General features: G+C 41.0%; 1 protein-coding gene, 1 long non-coding RNA gene and 1 other non-coding gene across 3 annotated transcripts in view; 1 reads left to right on the top strand and 2 right to left on the bottom strand.

Moving 5' to 3' along the window:
- The window catches only part of PRSS12 (serine protease 12), a 31,279-nt gene extending 21,126 nt beyond the window's left edge, over positions 1-10,153 (top strand). The window contains 5 exon segments of the mRNA XM_041398931.1: positions 1,824-2,029; positions 2,718-2,796; positions 4,748-4,870; positions 7,706-7,986; positions 9,633-10,153. Coding sequence (XP_041254865.1) covers positions 1,824-2,029; positions 2,718-2,796; positions 4,748-4,870; positions 7,706-7,986; positions 9,633-9,940 — 997 coding nt within the window. The 3' untranslated portion in view covers positions 9,941-10,153.
- A 3,499-nt stretch (positions 10,154-13,652) lies between these two features.
- Positions 13,653-15,535, bottom strand: LOC121332963. Its single transcript, XR_005952229.1, has 2 exons — positions 15,290-15,535; positions 13,653-14,869 (listed from the first exon to the last, which is right to left on the bottom strand). It is a non-coding gene; the product is annotated as an uncharacterized LOC121332963 (long non-coding RNA).
- LOC121332969 lies at positions 15,012-15,142 on the bottom strand. Its single transcript, XR_005952230.1, has one exon. It is a non-coding gene; the product is annotated as a small nucleolar RNA SNORA24 (small nucleolar RNA).
- Positions 15,536-16,990: the final 1,455 nt, after the last annotated feature.

The following is a 16,990-nucleotide window of genomic DNA, read 5'->3' as shown; positions in this document are numbered from 1 at the left end:
ATAACAAAGTAGTATTCAATAACCTGAGGAACTTTAGAACAATGCCCTAAAGCAGAAACTGTTATTTGACAGAGATACCAAAACCAGGTAAGAATTTACAATGAGTGCCTGTACTGTGCCACTGTGTTGTAACAGCAAACATGAACACATGAGCTGCCCACAGGTATCAGAGAGTCAGACTTATTTTTTTGTGGTTATCTGTAATCAGAGTATCCCTCACAAAAGAAAAACATTTGGAGCAAGAGTCACACTATTTGGGACTGACAAGTCAAATCATAGTAAACTCATTAGGCAGAGATTGTCCTAAGGCAGTTAAGGCTTTGGATTATCTGGCAAATACCTCCTAACCACAGAAACTGAAAATTTGTAATGACTTGTGGTATCGTCTCTCATGTAGTGTTTAATGAGCTTCTCTTTCCTGGCTTTTTACAATTTTTGCATTCTAAACAATGTTCCCTACTTGGAAATCCTGCCCACCTACCATTCAGGACATAGTAAAAATATCCACACAGGCAAAGCTATCCACATGCAAAAGTTTCAAAAGAGAGGAAGCTCCTGTGTTACTTTCATGTTTCAGTTATATGGATGTGGCAATTGAGAGCTGGTTCAGTTTGAGCCAGCCACACTTCTACTGCGACGAAGCTTTGAAAATGGTTTGACAAATCAGGATTCCTCCCCAACAGACCAAACCCAGATCAAGAAGGGATGTAAACTCTTCATGCCATTCTCACCTACCTTCCCCAACACTGCAGGTATTAAAGAGGTACAAAAAGAGCTGTAAAGGGAGAGAAATACTTTCTTGCCCAATACATTTTCATGTCAAATTCTCTTTCTCTGCTCCTGCATTTCATCACATCTGCAGTTACAGTTCTGCACAGTTAAAGTATGCACAGAAGCAGTACTTTACAATATACAATTATAAAATATCCTTTAAAATGGAATCTGGAATTCCATTTATCCTTATCCCAGTAAAATGTCAGTAAATTGCTCTTAACCAATAGGTAAACTTGTAGTTCAGGCACACTTAGAGGTGTCTGTGTCTTCCCACCCCATGTCTCTGTATAGCCAGTTGGGTGGTCTCTCACTCATAATTCCTTCTGCCTCTTAAACCATATACAACAAAACATCTATTTATAAATTAAGAAGATTACTTTAACTAATTAACAGTAATACTCTATCACAGGAGTTCCCAAACGAGATGCTTAAATGCTACACAAGCACCAAGTACAGGGTTCCTCCCAAGAACAGGGGGGTGCAAACCCTGAACTGGTCTCCAATCACATGACATTTTTAGACCTCAAATATGGGGTGCCCTGTAAAAAATAACATGATAAAAAATATTTTAATAACTACTAACAACTGACAGGTCTGTACATCAGTGCTCCTACTGCACCACAAATATACTGTATTTAACTGGCCCATCTGAGGGAATCAGACCTGCACAAATTATTTTTAGCTTTCACATATGCTGACTTTATACGAGGATTAAAGAGATTATGAAAAAGCAGCTTTCACATAGTTTGTTTTATGGCAAAATGTAATGCTGATACAATGTAAAATACTTTGCACACTGTCTTCTTCTAAGAGATACACAAAAAGCAGTTTTTAAACATTAATGAAATGTAGCAATTTTGTCAGAGTTTTATTTTTTCTACATACCAGAATAAGAGAGGTGGTGGAAGGTGCTTTTTATCAAGTGAAACAGTGACAGGGTTTAGAATGAAACCTCAATGTCTTTGACTACTCACTTGGAAATTTGAATAAAATGTAGAATAATGCCTCAAAATGTTTAATAATAATAAAAAAATATGTTCTGTTTGCAGAGGTCCAGCTAGAGCAAGGACAATGGCCTATTTCGGTGAGGGCAAAGGCCCGATCCATGTGGATAATGTCAAGTGTACAGGAAATGAGAGATCCTTGGCAGACTGCATTAAGCAGGACATTGGGACGCACAACTGCCGGCACAGCGAGGACGCGGGCGTCATCTGCGACCACCTAAGCAGGAAAATCCCTGGGAACAGCAATAAAGGTGAGGGCCTGTCATGAGGGGCAGAACAACAGGTCCAGGTGAGCAACTGTCATGGTAGGAAGAGACAGACTTAACAATCCACCTCACAGAGGAAAGGGTTCTATTAAAAACAGCTCTAGAACAAAAGGGGTGGGAATCCTCTCTGCTGACATCATGTGAGCTTATTCTTTGCAGCTGCACAAAGGAAGCATCAAGACTACTCGATCGATACAGGGTATTTGGTGCCATGGTTTAGAGCAGCCATGTTCATTAAGCTGCTTGAGGGACGTGATGCAAAAACCTAAATAGCTCCTTTCAGCTTTTCAAGGTGTAGGTTATCCTCAGATAAGGACTAAGACCTGTGTGGTTGGCCATGGTCTGCTTCCACTTACAGAAAGTAAGGAAGAGCCCTATAAAATCCTACATGTGAGAACCAAATGTGTAAAGGACTCTGATCACAGTCAAAAAAACTCAGCTACAAAGCATTTCTAAGTCTTGAATGAATTCAGTGTATTTTCCCCAGTCAAAAGATCTCAGCTATAAAGAATTTCTAAGTCTATTTTCCCCAGTCAAAATTTGCCTTTTAAAAACTACCATGAAACACAGAATAACTTCAACCTTTAGATTTTTTTTAAAGTTACCTCTCATTGAATATTGGCCACTTTTCCTGTTGAGTTTAACGCTTTCTACATCTCCCTTTCTGGTTTAGATTCTCTTGCTTCTGTTTGTGGGCTGAGGTTACTCCATCGTCGACAAAAGCGAATAATTGGTGGGAAAAATTCTTTACGGTAAATAATTGGTAAAGACAAATAATTTTTGAATATAAAGCTTCGAAGAATGTATTTACCACAAGTGGTTTGCCAAATTTACAATTTTGTTGTAGGCTTGTTGTTTGTTTTTCTTTTGGCTTGTCATGTTGTAGGAGTAGAAATATACCCAAAGCAAATTTGACAGGAAATTAAAAAGTATTAATTGATAAGTACTTGCAGCATTAGTTGAAAATCTGTAGATGCTTGTAGGTAAAGTCCTTGAAGGGTTAAATTTTTAACATACAAAATAGCTATTTTACTTTTATCAGAGGATATCGTCATATCAGGATATGAGCTGTAAAAACAGAGCTATGAATGTAGTACAAAGTTTTTAATGCCATCTACACCAAAAAAAAGAGGCCTGGGTATGATTCACTGCCTAAGACCTTATTTTCTTTCATAAAATAAGCCTTGATGATGACACAACTAAAAAACTGGGAAGCACTGACTTTACTTTTTTAACAGTTGTGACTGTTAAACACAAAAAATATATATATTTACACAACCTTACAAAAGGCATTGTAAAAAATACATTAACACCATCATTACATGGCACCATGCAACCTGTTTAAAGTACATGCACAGCACTGATCAATCCATTTCTAAGAAGACACTACCAAGTGAGAGAGCTTCAAAGAACAGTAACAAGAGGGAGCCCAGAGAAATATTTTAACACAGCCAGATAAAGTAAAGTAGGATTACTTATCTTAGAAAGAGACAAATGAGATAATGAGATAACAGATAATGCATAGCACAGGAAGAGACTGAGAATTCTTGCCTCAGAATATGAGTTCTAACTTGCTGAAATGCAATGGTGACAAACAATGTATTGCACAAATCAGTCCGAGCAAAGAAGCTGGTCTCATCATAAATCAGTACAGGGATGTTAGATGAAGCAAAAAGGTGATAGAAATCCAACAGTGCATGCAGAAATGCCTCAAATTCAAGAAATGGAGCATATGAATGTATCAGAAAAGGACTCAATGTCACAAGAAGTCATTAAGACAAGGAACTTGAGGAAGTTTGAAAAGAACTGCATACTTATATATGTACCGGCAAATTCAAAGATGTCTGAATCACCTCATTTTAGAAAATCATATTAAATCCTATCTTTCAAAAGGGAGGAGTGTCTAAATTGTTTTATTCTTTATGGGAAGTAAATTCCTCCACCTTACTTTCACACATTTGGCACAGGTAACTCTGAGATGCTGGACTAGATGGCCCCTGGCAGCTCTTGTTGTCCAGCACCGCCATTCAAGTTGACAGTACTCAGAAAACACTCAGACTACCTGTTGCTTACTCTTAGATGCTGCCGTTGCCTACAGGTGCATCTTCCTCCCTTTCCCTTCTCTGACTCCTAATGTATTAAACCAGCAAAAAAGAATCCATCCTGTATTCACAGGTACGCAAATATGGCCAGATCTACTATAAAAAACAGATAATCACAGGCTGAAAAAAGGTGCTCTTCTATACTTGAGACTTCTACAGTTGCTTTATACCTCTTGTTTTGCCACCTTCCTTTCTCATGAAGACAGGGATGGATGCTGGCTTCAGCTTTTCAAGAAATTCCCCTTTCTCCTCTCCAGTTGACAGGAAATTTCTCGTTTGTTGACTTGGACGGTATTTGGCAAGCAACCCACAGAATGTATTTTTGGCTCAATGAATGCAATCTGAGAAGAGAAAATTCAAATAGTTGACTGTGGGAGGAAGCACTTCAGAGTGCTGGATGCCCAAATTCTCTGAGAAGTAATGTGGACCATTGTTAAAAGGAATTCTGAATGTTGCCAGGATATAAAATATTCACCACCCTTAATAAACAGCACATTTTGTAAGTAAGCTGCGTCAGTCAAAGAAAGCCAACAGGATGCACATTGCAGGTAACCCGAGTTCCCCACTGCTGTACACTGAACACCGTGTGTCACTCCTGCAGGGGCGGCTGGCCATGGCAGGTGGCACTGCGGCTGAAATCCTCTCATGGTGACGGGAGACTCCTGTGTGGTGCTACTCTCATCAGCAGCTGCTGGGTCCTCACTGCTGCACACTGCTTTAAAAGGTGGGTCTCTCTCCAATAGTGCACCGTGGTTTAAACTGTTTTGTTGTTCCGGGCATATGCAAAACCATTACAGTTCAAGCCCATGGAAAACTGTTCCAAGAGTTGGCCTTTGGTCTTAAAAAACCCTACCAGTCAACTTCCTTTCCCTCAAACAAACAAAACGCCCTAATGCATTGAAATTATTTGGGTGCTATCATTCATGTGATTTATATTTACCACTTCAGCATTTTAATGAAAAAATATAGACATCACTTCAGATATTTTAACTTTCTGTTCCAAAAAAATGCAGCTTATGGCTTTTAGATTATAGTGAAGACAACTGAGCAGACACCAGACATAGGGACTGGAATATTTTAGATTAAATTTGGTAACAACAGATCTTGACAGTGATAGACATTTTTGCTGTATCACAGCAGTAACTAAATGCAGGACTTCACTACTGATGAAGTTACTGAAGTAAAAGCATCAACTTGCACAATAAGGAAGCTAATCTTGTGATTACTGATTATTTCATTGGAATGGGCTGGGAAAAAACATAGAGGAGCACTACAATTTTGAGGGTATTTGCTAGAGTTTGCTCAAGTGAGCTGCAAAAGTTTCAAATTTTGATTTTAAGCCTTTCCTTTTGCACACTGGTAACTAAAATGTAGAGTCAGATACACTTTTACTCAAATACAGTGTGCATTACCTTTGCTGTGCACCAGATGCACGTATTTTCTTGTGTCCTGAAATCATGAAGGACATTCCTTGGTAATATTTCAAACATAAATAGTCAAAGTTAGCAAAATTTCCTGCTATTTCAACTGATGTCCTAGGTGCTTCTGCAGAACTATGGAAGCTCTTCAGTTGCTTTTATCAAAATTCATATACAATGATTTCCTATTTCCCTGTTCATTTCCTCTGTAGTGATTGCCAAGGACGTTGCCTGAGAAAGGTCTTGATAAAGCCTTTGATTTCAGGCTTGAAACCTGAATGCGGCACCAAGGAGTGCCGATTTTGGATACTCTGCTGAGCACCCACAGGATGGGACAGCAGCATGGCTGGAGCAAAGTACACTGTGGTACTTCCAGATTGGTGCAGCCACTCAAGGGGCTGTTACCCATGGTCTCAGGGACCAAAGTATTGTTTTGTCCCAGAAGTTACGTTTAAACTGCAATTAGACCTAAGCATGCAGCTCCAATACCCAGTGGGTGCACTACTGCTCACTGTAAATGAGGGAAGCCTTTAGCTCTAAGCTGGCTTTGGACAGGCTGGGCTGAACTTCCAAATGATCTCAGAGTGATTTTCAGGGATAGGTTTCCAAGAGCTATCTATAGATCAAGTGCCTTCTTCACATATTTTCCGCAGATGGACAACACAAAGGCCAGCATACCATTTCTCATATCCTGGAAATTGGAACACTGCTTAAGTAACCAATGTGGGCTCATCTACACTAGGAATAAAAATTAAGCATAATTTTATGCATGATTATTAGAATTGTAAATCAGTACTACAGTGGAATTATTCGTTTCTATACTTTGGCAGATACATTATTTAAGATAAAATGTTTGAAGTTATTTTTTGTTTTATAACCCATCCCTGTCTTGATTTATTCCAACAGGTATAGGGAAATTGGAAGGTCTATACATAATTAGAAACATGAGGCATAGAAAAACCCCTTAATGTATCCTATATAGAAGTTAATCTTTGGATGAAGGGATGTTTGTTCACAGCCTGCAGTTTTCTCTCCATAAAGTCTAGAAGTGAAATTTTGCTCGTGGAAGACCTGAAGGATTAGACCAAGAAAGCTTCACAGGCAACCAGGAATGTAACTCACAACTAGAAGAAACAGTGTACAGTGTATAGCTGTACAGTGGTACAGCTATATATTGTGCAGAAAACTGTAATGTTTCTGCTTTGTCTGCTGCTCCTCAAGCAGGCTTTAACAAGCTATGGAGACCAGACCATTGCTGGATGGTATAAAAAGAACAGGCATAGGTTGAAAGCTGATGGGCCACTGTGGGTACTATTTTCTCCAAGCGCATTAGAAATTTCCTGTTGAAGGCTATTAAGGAAAGGGAGAAATAAAAGGAAAAATATTTTGGCTAGCTTAGCCATATTTTAAAATAAATACGTGCACCCAACAGTACTCCCTTGTTTGCATTTTGCCTGGGAAGGGCTGTGTGTAATAAAATCTTCAAAGGCATGCGCAGAAAATTGTTATTTCAGCCACAGTAGTAATCTCTAATGTATTTACCATTTAGTCCACAATGTGAAAGAAACTGGGATTATATCAGATATCAAATAAGCCTAAGATTTACAGGCCTCTTGTCAGTTTGACAATAGTTTGTCCTTACGATGCACAAATGCTTTGTCATCCTTACTATAAATTCAGTTGATGTAAGAGGTTTTTATCAAGTTACCTAAGCCTCTAAAGTTCTTCAACCAACCCAAGAAGCAGGCCTGAACACTGTTGTCATTCCAGTAGTTATCTGGAGCATCACAATGATGTCAGTACTCAGGCTGTCATTGCAATTACTCACAGTTTGTGTTACTCTTCCTAAATAAATTTATAATGCATACCTTGCACATTTGAAGTGCGAGTCATGGCCATAAGAAAATTGCCTGTAAAACTATTAAAAAAGAACATGGCACAACCTGAAACCTCAGAAGAAGGTTTTTATATTCTTTAGGACACACTGAAATGTCTGTGTAAACATTTGAGAAAGCATTTTTGCTCTTTAAAAAAATCTTTTGCTAACATTAGTTATGTGGACAATAAAGAAAGTGATGAACTCTGTTAGCACGCTCAGGATGTGACTGAGCCAGCGCTGTTTGTTTTCACCTCCATCTCAGGTACGGCAACAACACTCGCAACTACGTAGTGCGGGTTGGAGACTATCACACGCTGGTGCTGGAGGAGTACGAGGAGGAAATCGGAGTCCAGGAGATTGTGGTGCACAAGGACTACAGGCCTGACAGCAGCGACTACGACATTGCCTTGCTGAGGCTGCAGGGGCCCGAGGAACAATGTGCAAGGTTCAGCACCCACGTTCTACCTGCCTGCTTGCCACTGAGGAGGGAGCGACCACAGAAAACTGCTCCCAACTGTTTCATCACTGGATGGGGTGACACAGGTAAAATCATTTCCATGCACCAATCTGGTTATCTGAGGCTGTTTTAAAAAAAACAACTCAAATAATTAAAATAAGAAAATGCTCAAAATTAAAGTATTTTACTCTTGTTTAACACAGGCAAATATTTTTTCTCCTGATCCTTAACCAGGAATGACAGTATTTTGCTCACTGATTATCGTTTGTATTTCTACCCAAGCAGTGATTAACCATGCCACTCTAAATCACAGACCCTGTCAGTAAAGCCACCTCATTAACAATGACAAGCAGGAATAAAAAGCTTATTTGTTGCCAGGCACACCTTGCACAGCAGCTTATCATCCCTTGCCTCAGTACATAACTAACAGCTCTAACACATTTAAGGTTTCAAAGGTAAGGACCATGAATATTTTAGTTTTAAAAAGGTTATTGAAATTACAACACTTCAATAGAAAAATGGATGGAAACTATACACATAATAGAATTTCAAATAACATTTTGGTGTTCCCTGTTACCACTGACATTCTCAACCAGCTTTGATTTAAGTAACAGAACATCTTGCCAAAATTTGCAAGAGCCTCAACGCAATCTGCACTCCAGGCTTCTACTTGCTTTTTTTTGGTCAGTACAAGATTCTTCCTCTTCAAAGGCCTTTGTCGTTGAAATGTTTCACAAATTAATAACCATGTTTTATGTTTTTGTGGTGCTGAATACGGTGCAAGACAGCAACCACACTTGAGCCTTTGTTCCAGTGACTCAAACTGCCAAGGAGACAAGGCACGGCCAAGTATCTACCCCTCCTCTTTACATGCACTAACTAATCTGTGTGCACAGATGTCAGGGTCACTGCACTACAATAAATGAGAGAGACGTGTAGGGTGGGTATTTTGCTAAAAACAATTGTTAATTCATTGCTAGCTCTGTCAAGCCTTTTTACATAATTCACTGAAAGTCCTGCAATACTGCTAACTTAGGACATCTATTTCAGGAAACGTTAACCACTGCAGTAATTGGCTTCAATTTATGGTAAGAAATTACATCATTGCAGTATCTCAGCTGACATTTCACGCTTACTATATGAATCATAATTGCTTCACAAGTTATAAGATTTTACTGAAAAAAGGTAAAGCCAACACTGGCTTTCATTTCCCATGCTTTCAACTGAAAGAGGTGCAAGCTATGGAAAAAAAGTAGAAAGATCCATTTGAATGCTGTACTTGGAAGCCACCAGAAGATGCAGCACCTGTTCAGGCTGAGCTACACTAGATTTTAACTGCTGACATAGAAATAAAGGATTTCTACTGCTTTACTCTCAGCTGCTCAAGACTCCCGAAAATTGCTTCCACATAGAGTATTAAAGCGTATGCTCTTCCGTAGAAGACACAAAGTGCTTGGAATAAGCCAAACTCCAGTCTTGGAAAGATCCAGAGAACACATGCAGAAAAGCTACTTTTTAAAAAAAGCATCTACATTTTACATTTACAATATCTACTGTATTTTAGTATTATATTTAATGCAGAGATTTTTTTCAGTAGTCTTGCTTCCAAAAATTTTATGTAATGACAAAGCAGTGTGAAGACCTGAGAGCAAAAATTGGATTAAATCACATCTATGTTTCCAAGACTGACCATTGTAATGAGACAATAATTTGGATCTCCTAATTTTTTTAGGACGGGCTTACTCAAGAACACTGCAACAAGCTGCCATCCCCTTACTTCCCAAGAGAGTGTGTGAAGAGCGCTACAAAAGGAGATTCACAGGAAGAATGCTCTGTGCTGGAAACATGCAGGAACAGAAACGAGTTGACAGCTGTCAAGGAGACAGCGGTGGACCACTGATGTGTGAACGCCCAGGGGAAAGCTGGGTTGTGTACGGTGTCACCTCCTGGGGCTACGGCTGTGGGGTCAAAGATTCCCCAGGTGTCTACACAAAAGTATCATCTTTCGTACCCTGGATTAAAAGTGTGACCAAACTGTAAATACCCATAATGAAAACCAAACTTTGAGGCAGGACAACTTGAACAGCATATGCAGTGCACAGCTGGGGCCCACAGTGATGGAAATAGACATTTTCCTGATTCATGTGTTTTTGTTTTCATTAAACCCAAGCTGTATACACTCAAGCCTTCCAGTTAGGGATTACTGTCCTTCCTGTTCCAGAAGTTTAAATATTGCATGTACAAGTTACCATGTATCTAAGGCGAAAAGCGATGGCCAGCTAGAGTAATCCTGGAGCAGGACCAGCTGGAGACTTTGCCCACAAGACTGTAGCTCCAAGATATTTATGCTCCAATCTTCTCTACACCTAATTACCGATCTCAACTAATCTTCAGTCTAGTTTATTTAGTCTATTATTTCCATGATTTCACACTCAGTCCCCTAAATCTGACCACTCGTAGCCTGATTCTTGATAAGTAATTCTGAGTATCTATTAAATGCAGGAAGGAAAATCATGGTCAATAATCACATTCCCAGCTAACTGGCTAAATGTCCTCACAGGTTAGTGTGCCTAAAGTACATTCCCAAGTAAAAGAGGCAGTACAGGGACAGTTTCCCCACAAACATCCGGAACAGATGCAAGTACTTCACCTAAGCAGCATTTGTCCTATTTCTGAAATTCGCATTTTTGAGTACATACGGCACTTTGGAGAGGATTCGCTTTTTCTATTTACCACTAGCTGTCAATACGGCGTCAGACTAACGAACATCCCTATCCTTTCATTGCTGGGCTTTGCTCGAGCAGTGCAAAGAACCTCAGTCAACCCTACCAGACAAAGTTATATGTACAATGGAGTAGTTGAGCTGAAACTTGTCTGAAAAGGGCTATAAAGTCTTAAAGTATGTTTTCTATAAGTAACATTTAAACAACTCTCCTGCTTAGTTGCAACACTGGTTCAGGCTGATCTCACAGGAAAGCTTAGTTTTCAGTGACTTCTAAAGCACTCACACATCTTGGTTTCATTTAATTACATTTCCAAATACTGTTCCCCATGCTATGAAATCCCTAAAAACTTACTAACAAATGCACTGATAACCAACTTACCGTCCTTCGAGAAAGGGCCACCACACTGAACCTAGAACCCAGCAGGTAAATCACCGCCTTTGTGTAACACTGAAGGCACCAGTCTGGAAATCACCTGTGAACTGACTCACTGGGGAGGGAGCCACAACAGCTCAGCACTACAACCCCCATGGTCCAAGACCATGCCGAGTCCAAGTGTGCTGTACAAATCACAGTAACCACTGTGCTCAGGAAAACACAACTGAAAGCTGTGGGTCATGAAACACTCCAGTGTGACAAGTGTGGCAGATGAGCGTCACCACATAGTGATTGTGCAAACTGCGACCACCAGTGACTGTTTCCCAGTTTCCTATTCCCCAAACTGGCTATGACTGTGTTGTGTGGTGTTTTGTGAAAAAGTGGGGTGCTTGCATTCATGCTACTGTAAGTGGGCAATTACTCATTTTTGTGTTGTGTGTCTGGTGTTATAACAAATATCCAAGATGACTCACTTGCATGTGAAGTGACAATGACATTGCCGAAGCCCATATGATTGAACATGTAGCCCTTAGTATCTCCAACCTCAAATTTAAGTTTTCAAGGGTCAGGACTAATTATTGTAACTGGTGCTAAATTAGTACATGAGGTGCTTTAAAACATTTTAGTTCTCTGTAATTCCACACTATTTGAAATAGTGTAAAATATTTTAAAACATCATAAATCACTGTACTGTGACCACCTACTGTTAGACCAATGCAAAACACTGTGCTAGTCAACTTCAAAACCATTACATTTTTACTTCTATATAGCCCTTAATTACAAGGGAAGTCAGTCTGTCAAAAAGTATCTGCATGTAACATCCGAGTTTTGCTGTACAAGACCCATTGCGACTTGTGGTGAAGTAGGCTACCTAGTGTAACATATGTGTTATATACAGGGGAAATAACCATCCTTTAATAGCTGCACCACAGAAATAGGGGAGGGGGAACTAAGCCTGCATACTAAGTGTAGTAAACATTTAGATTTAGTACAGTACTTTGTTATTTTTGCTCTTTTAATAGAATGCTTTGTTAGATTTTAAAACGTTGAACTACTGCTTCCATGCTGAGCATGCCTTCTCAGTTTCTAACAAAATGAAATTGCCTCCATCTTATGCCATTCTCATTTTTGTTCAGTGAGCCTGATGGTGTACATGTATACAATAAAAACTGCCACACTGACTACAATTTCTGCATGTTAATACTGCCGATGTACAAGCAGCTGCTGCAGAACATCAGCTGGGTAAACCTCACATGGGCTGTTCCTGAGAAAGGGGACTCTTGGAATCATCTTCCTCAAAGCACATAAATGTAGGGCTATTTGTTCCAAGAAGAAAGTTTGTCTCATTCCCAGCGCTTGAACTCAGACCAGTTACGTTGTCCTAAGTTCAAGTTACACTTTTAAAGCTGTTTAGTAACTGCGTTAATGGTGGCACAAACCAAGAAAACACTCGGCACTGGTTACCAGATGAGATTACCATCCTCAAGAAATGTCACCTCTCCAGGTTCCCCAGCACCATGAAGATTTATAGTTATACAGCCCTCCTGAACTTCCTAAGTTTTTATTTGCCATACACAATACAGAAATATCACTGCAACGGACACACAAAGCCTCCTTAATGTGTCTTATCTCAAACCTAAGCAACTTCCCAAAAGAAAAGGGCCAGTCTGCCTAACTGGTGTTTACCTATTGAAGATAAGCAAGTAACTGCCCTTGCAGAACAGACGTAGTAATTTCTACAAGTGCTAAGGTTACTACAGAGGCCCAATGGTTTAGGAGAAAAGGGAACTCACTGTTGGCTACCAGGCTTGGCAGCCACCACCTTGGAATGCAGAGCAGTAAGCCATACGATAAGGCTGTTAAAAGAAGAGTAATCATGCACCACCAGTTAAACAGGTGTGCTATCACTTGTTGCAACACCAGACAACAAAATACATTCAACTGTACTTCCGCTTGGGCAGAAAAAGTATATGCTTAAAAAAATTGGAACTCTTCCTATGACAGCTCCCTAATTTGCCCACCAAACAGAAGCACTGGAAGTCATTTCCTCAGATCTAGCCCATGCTGTAATTAGAGCCCACAGTTCTACTCCATTCACTTCAAGCAGGAATCCTGACCTCAGCTGCTGAACACTCAGCAGCAATTAGACTGCATGCTGATCATCTCAGTTCTGGCTCCACAGATTTTGTTTCCCAGTCCTTTCAAACCCTCCCTCCTTTCCCTCTAACTTTTCAGTTTCCAACTATTTGCAAAAAATACACTATTATTATTCGAAAGATATTCTGTAAGAGATTGTGCCAACATAATTGGTATTCACTAAGACAGTACACTTAAGTAAAATGTCTTGTCTGAGTATGCAATGATTCACCATCTACTGGATCGCTATCAATCTTCTTACATATGGATCCCTCAGCAACTGCAAAAATCAACTCTTTAAAGTTGTTTCTGCCCTGCAGCACTTACCTCTGATTCAAGCCACAGCACTTCTGGAGTGGTTCCCAGACAACGCATCAGCCTCCTGAAACCATAGATTCTGCCCAAAAGGTGTGTCCCCAGAACCGGTAGATTTGGCATGTGTAAGTAATCCTGACAAACATGTCTAGGTCTGGTCTTAGTTACCAGCAGTTTTTCAAGAAAGGAACCACACTTGCAGCCAGTCATGTCTCTTTATTGACTTATGCATACATTCAAATGCTTTACATTCACACAGACACCAAAATTACATCTGGAGTTTCCATTTCCATTTTCCAGACTTCAAAAACTTACCCACAGCTTCTGCAGCACAGGGTCAGTCATTGCAAAAACCTTGCTAACGCCTGGAGAGCAGAGGGGCCATCCCTGACGGGGCAGCACAGCCACTCAGCTACCAAAACCAGTACCGTAATAATAGCTCAAGGCTCAGTGACAGCCCAAGGAGAGGAGCAGCACATGAGATCCTAACTGGATTTGCCTCTATAGAAGCAGTCCAGGCTAATTTTAGGCACAGAAAGCTGGGTTCCAGCCCCTCTCCACCAAGATTACATAGACTGCAGAAGCTCTCATTAAAGCTTCAAATTTTAACTTTGTTTAAAAATCGAAGTAAAGACCTAGCCTAAAAATAGTTTTTACTAGCTCTGCTTGACATCCAGAAATATTACTGCTCCCAAAAGGCATCAATTCCAGACGATTACACACATCCACCCTACCCTAACCAAAAATTAACAGGTTTAGACACAGATACTCCTAGAATTCACATGTAGAATTTAGCCCCATCTTCTTTCAAGAGGGTTTTTCCCTGTAAAAACAAGTTTGAGGCAGTTTAATATTGCTACTGGAAACACAAACAGCAATCATCACCAAACAGCAGGACGCTCTCCCAGAAGTTGTAAAGCTGCTCTGAAACAAAGCTGTTGGTATTAACTTCCAACCTCCCTTGTTCCTACAGCTGCGGATTTCTCTTAGTACTCACATATTTATAAAAACACACTCCTCTTGCCCAGGATATCCCTGAGCAATCTCCACTTAGATCCTTCTAGTCTGGCAGGCAAAGTACTGGCAGTGTGTTTTTTATGCTAGGAATAGTGGATTATATTTTCTAATGTCTCTACATCCAAACCCAATTCCTTCTGGTCACATTCATGTAATTGATTATACTTTTCTGTCCCGAAAACACATAAAAATAAAGCATGCCTTAAAACAAAACACCATGATACCTTGATTTCAAAGTACAACTCACAGTAGGGTATTCATTACACATAAATTACCAAATCTGTATTATTCCTGCCCCAAATCTCACCTCTGAAGAGCTTATTAGGCACAGCCAGACACATACTTTTTGGGAAGAGGATCTTTAACCAACTATGTCTCCATGCTTTCAGCTTCTGCGCTCCTGCGGAAATACAAAAGAATTAAAAATTTTAAAAACTGGGCTGTAATAGTTTAGTGGAGGGAAAAAACCTAAAAAAACAAACAAACAAAAAAAAAAAAACCCCTCAAAAAAGGGGGATACGGCTAACCCCATAGCAGAATCGGTTTGTTACTTGCCACAGTCAACGACTCATACCCACAAGAGGGTAAAAGTTTTGCCAATTAGCAAGGCCCTGCTCTTCCATGTCTAGGAAGGGAGTGAGCCACAGACGGCAGCTCCCATGGAGTCATGGATCTCTGCTTCCCACACCACCCCCCTCGCCACCACGTGGCGGCCGCCATTTTCCTTTCCTCCCTCCCTCCCTCATGTGGACCCCGGCCCCGCGCGGCCAGCTCCCACCCGTCCTGCCTGTTACGCAGCCCCCGCCTTCATGGAGCCTACCTTCTATCTGTTACGCTCCGCTCCTTTGCCGCTGTAGAGAAGGCGCCCAATCCGCGAGCACCGCCGCCGCCACTTCACCTTCTCCCTCACCCTTCCCCTCCACTTCCCGCGGCCGCTCCCCTCAGCGCCAACGGTCGCGCCGCGCGCCACCCCACCTCCAGCAGCAACGGCCGCGCCGCGCGCCCGCCCACGCGGAGCCCCATGAGCACGCGACCCAGCCTCACGCGCCCGCGGCGGGAACTGGGCGCTGCCGGGACCCCGGCGGGGGGCGGGGCTTCCCACGCTGGGCGAGGCCACGGAGCGCACGCGCACTGAGCTCGGCCGCACGGGGAAGGCGCGGACGGAAATGGGATGGAGCTCTGTGGCCTTTTGATTCCCGCTCCTTCCCGAAGATACCGAGCAGCATCCCCGGGGGGAAACGGGTTAAGGCATTCTCCAAAACAAAGCAGAGACCTTCAGCTGGTTGAGGCAGCGATGCTGCTTCGTCTGTGTAGATACACGTGTGTGTATGCTCGGTCCAGTCATAAGATGGCCTTAAATGCTACAATATTACTGCTCGCTGCTTGAACACCATGGAGTAAAATAAAAATCAGAGGTCGTGAAAGATGTGTTAGAAAAATGAAGTCATCCCTCTAGGTGAACACAGATTATTTTCCTTTTCCAGTCCATGTAAGCAACTGCACTCCGGCCAAATGTCCACACTTCCCTTTGGAGTTAGAACAGGATCAAACAGAAGAGAATATTCCAGTTGGGAGACACCTACAAGGATCATCAGTCCAAATGCCAACCACCTCAGGGCTGACCAGAAGTTAAAGGCTGTTGTAAAGGCATTTTCCAAATGATTTTTAAACACTGACAGGCCTGCAGCATCAACTACCTCTCCAGGGAGCCTGTTCCAGTAACTTTCACACCATAGCAACTTATTCAACTATTATTAGTCATCCTCAGTCCAGGGAAGACTCAAGAAGCTCAATGTATGTTTTTCAGATGATCACCTTTACTTGGTCTGAATTCCTCCTCCACTCAGGTTTCCCTGGCCCTTGCTTTCAGCTGCTGATCACTTTCCTGCTCCTGGGATTTGCCCTCTGCTGACTGTTGTGCTTTCTCCATCCACGTCATCAGGAGAGACAAAAAAAAAAAAAAAAAGTAAAAAAAAAAAAAAAAGTCTTTTGCCTTTGAGCTCTAGGAATTGGTGGACTGGAAGAACTGGAAAGAAACATTATATTAAAGTAGATAAATCAAAGGCAGAGGCCAAAAAGCTATTATTATTTATAGCACAGATCTTTCCCCTTTTCTTATTACCTATTAGTACTTTACAGTTTTTTTAAAAGCTTATAGAGATGGGTATTACACAGGAAGCTTAGATTTTAAGTTGCATCATTTCTCTTTAATGAATGCAATATTTTGTTAACATAGGTTTCCTATCTCCCACACTCCTAAGCAGCTTTTACCCAGCTAGATAAGTACAATTTTGTATTCTGTTCTGAATTTGTTGATAACAGTGAATTTTCCTTTGGACATTCACACCATCCTCAGAGGTTCCTCCAAAGAAAGCTTTTCTCATGTCTGTGTAGGCTGATGCATTGGCACAACTATTGAATCCCCAAGGCAAATGATTTGAATAAATTTTCCTTGTTATCTTAAAAATAGCAAACTCTGGAGATGTTTCTCCAGCACATTAGCAAGTGCTGGCACAAGAAA

This window comes from Onychostruthus taczanowskii, unplaced genomic scaffold (assembly GCF_017590055.1).
Source record: "Onychostruthus taczanowskii isolate IOZ18803 unplaced genomic scaffold, ASM1759005v1 scaffold150, whole genome shotgun sequence".
Taxonomy (NCBI): Eukaryota; Metazoa; Chordata; class Aves; order Passeriformes; family Passeridae; genus Onychostruthus; species Onychostruthus taczanowskii.
Note: the sequence above shows the minus strand (reverse complement) of the source record. Positions and strands in the feature narration are given on the sequence as shown.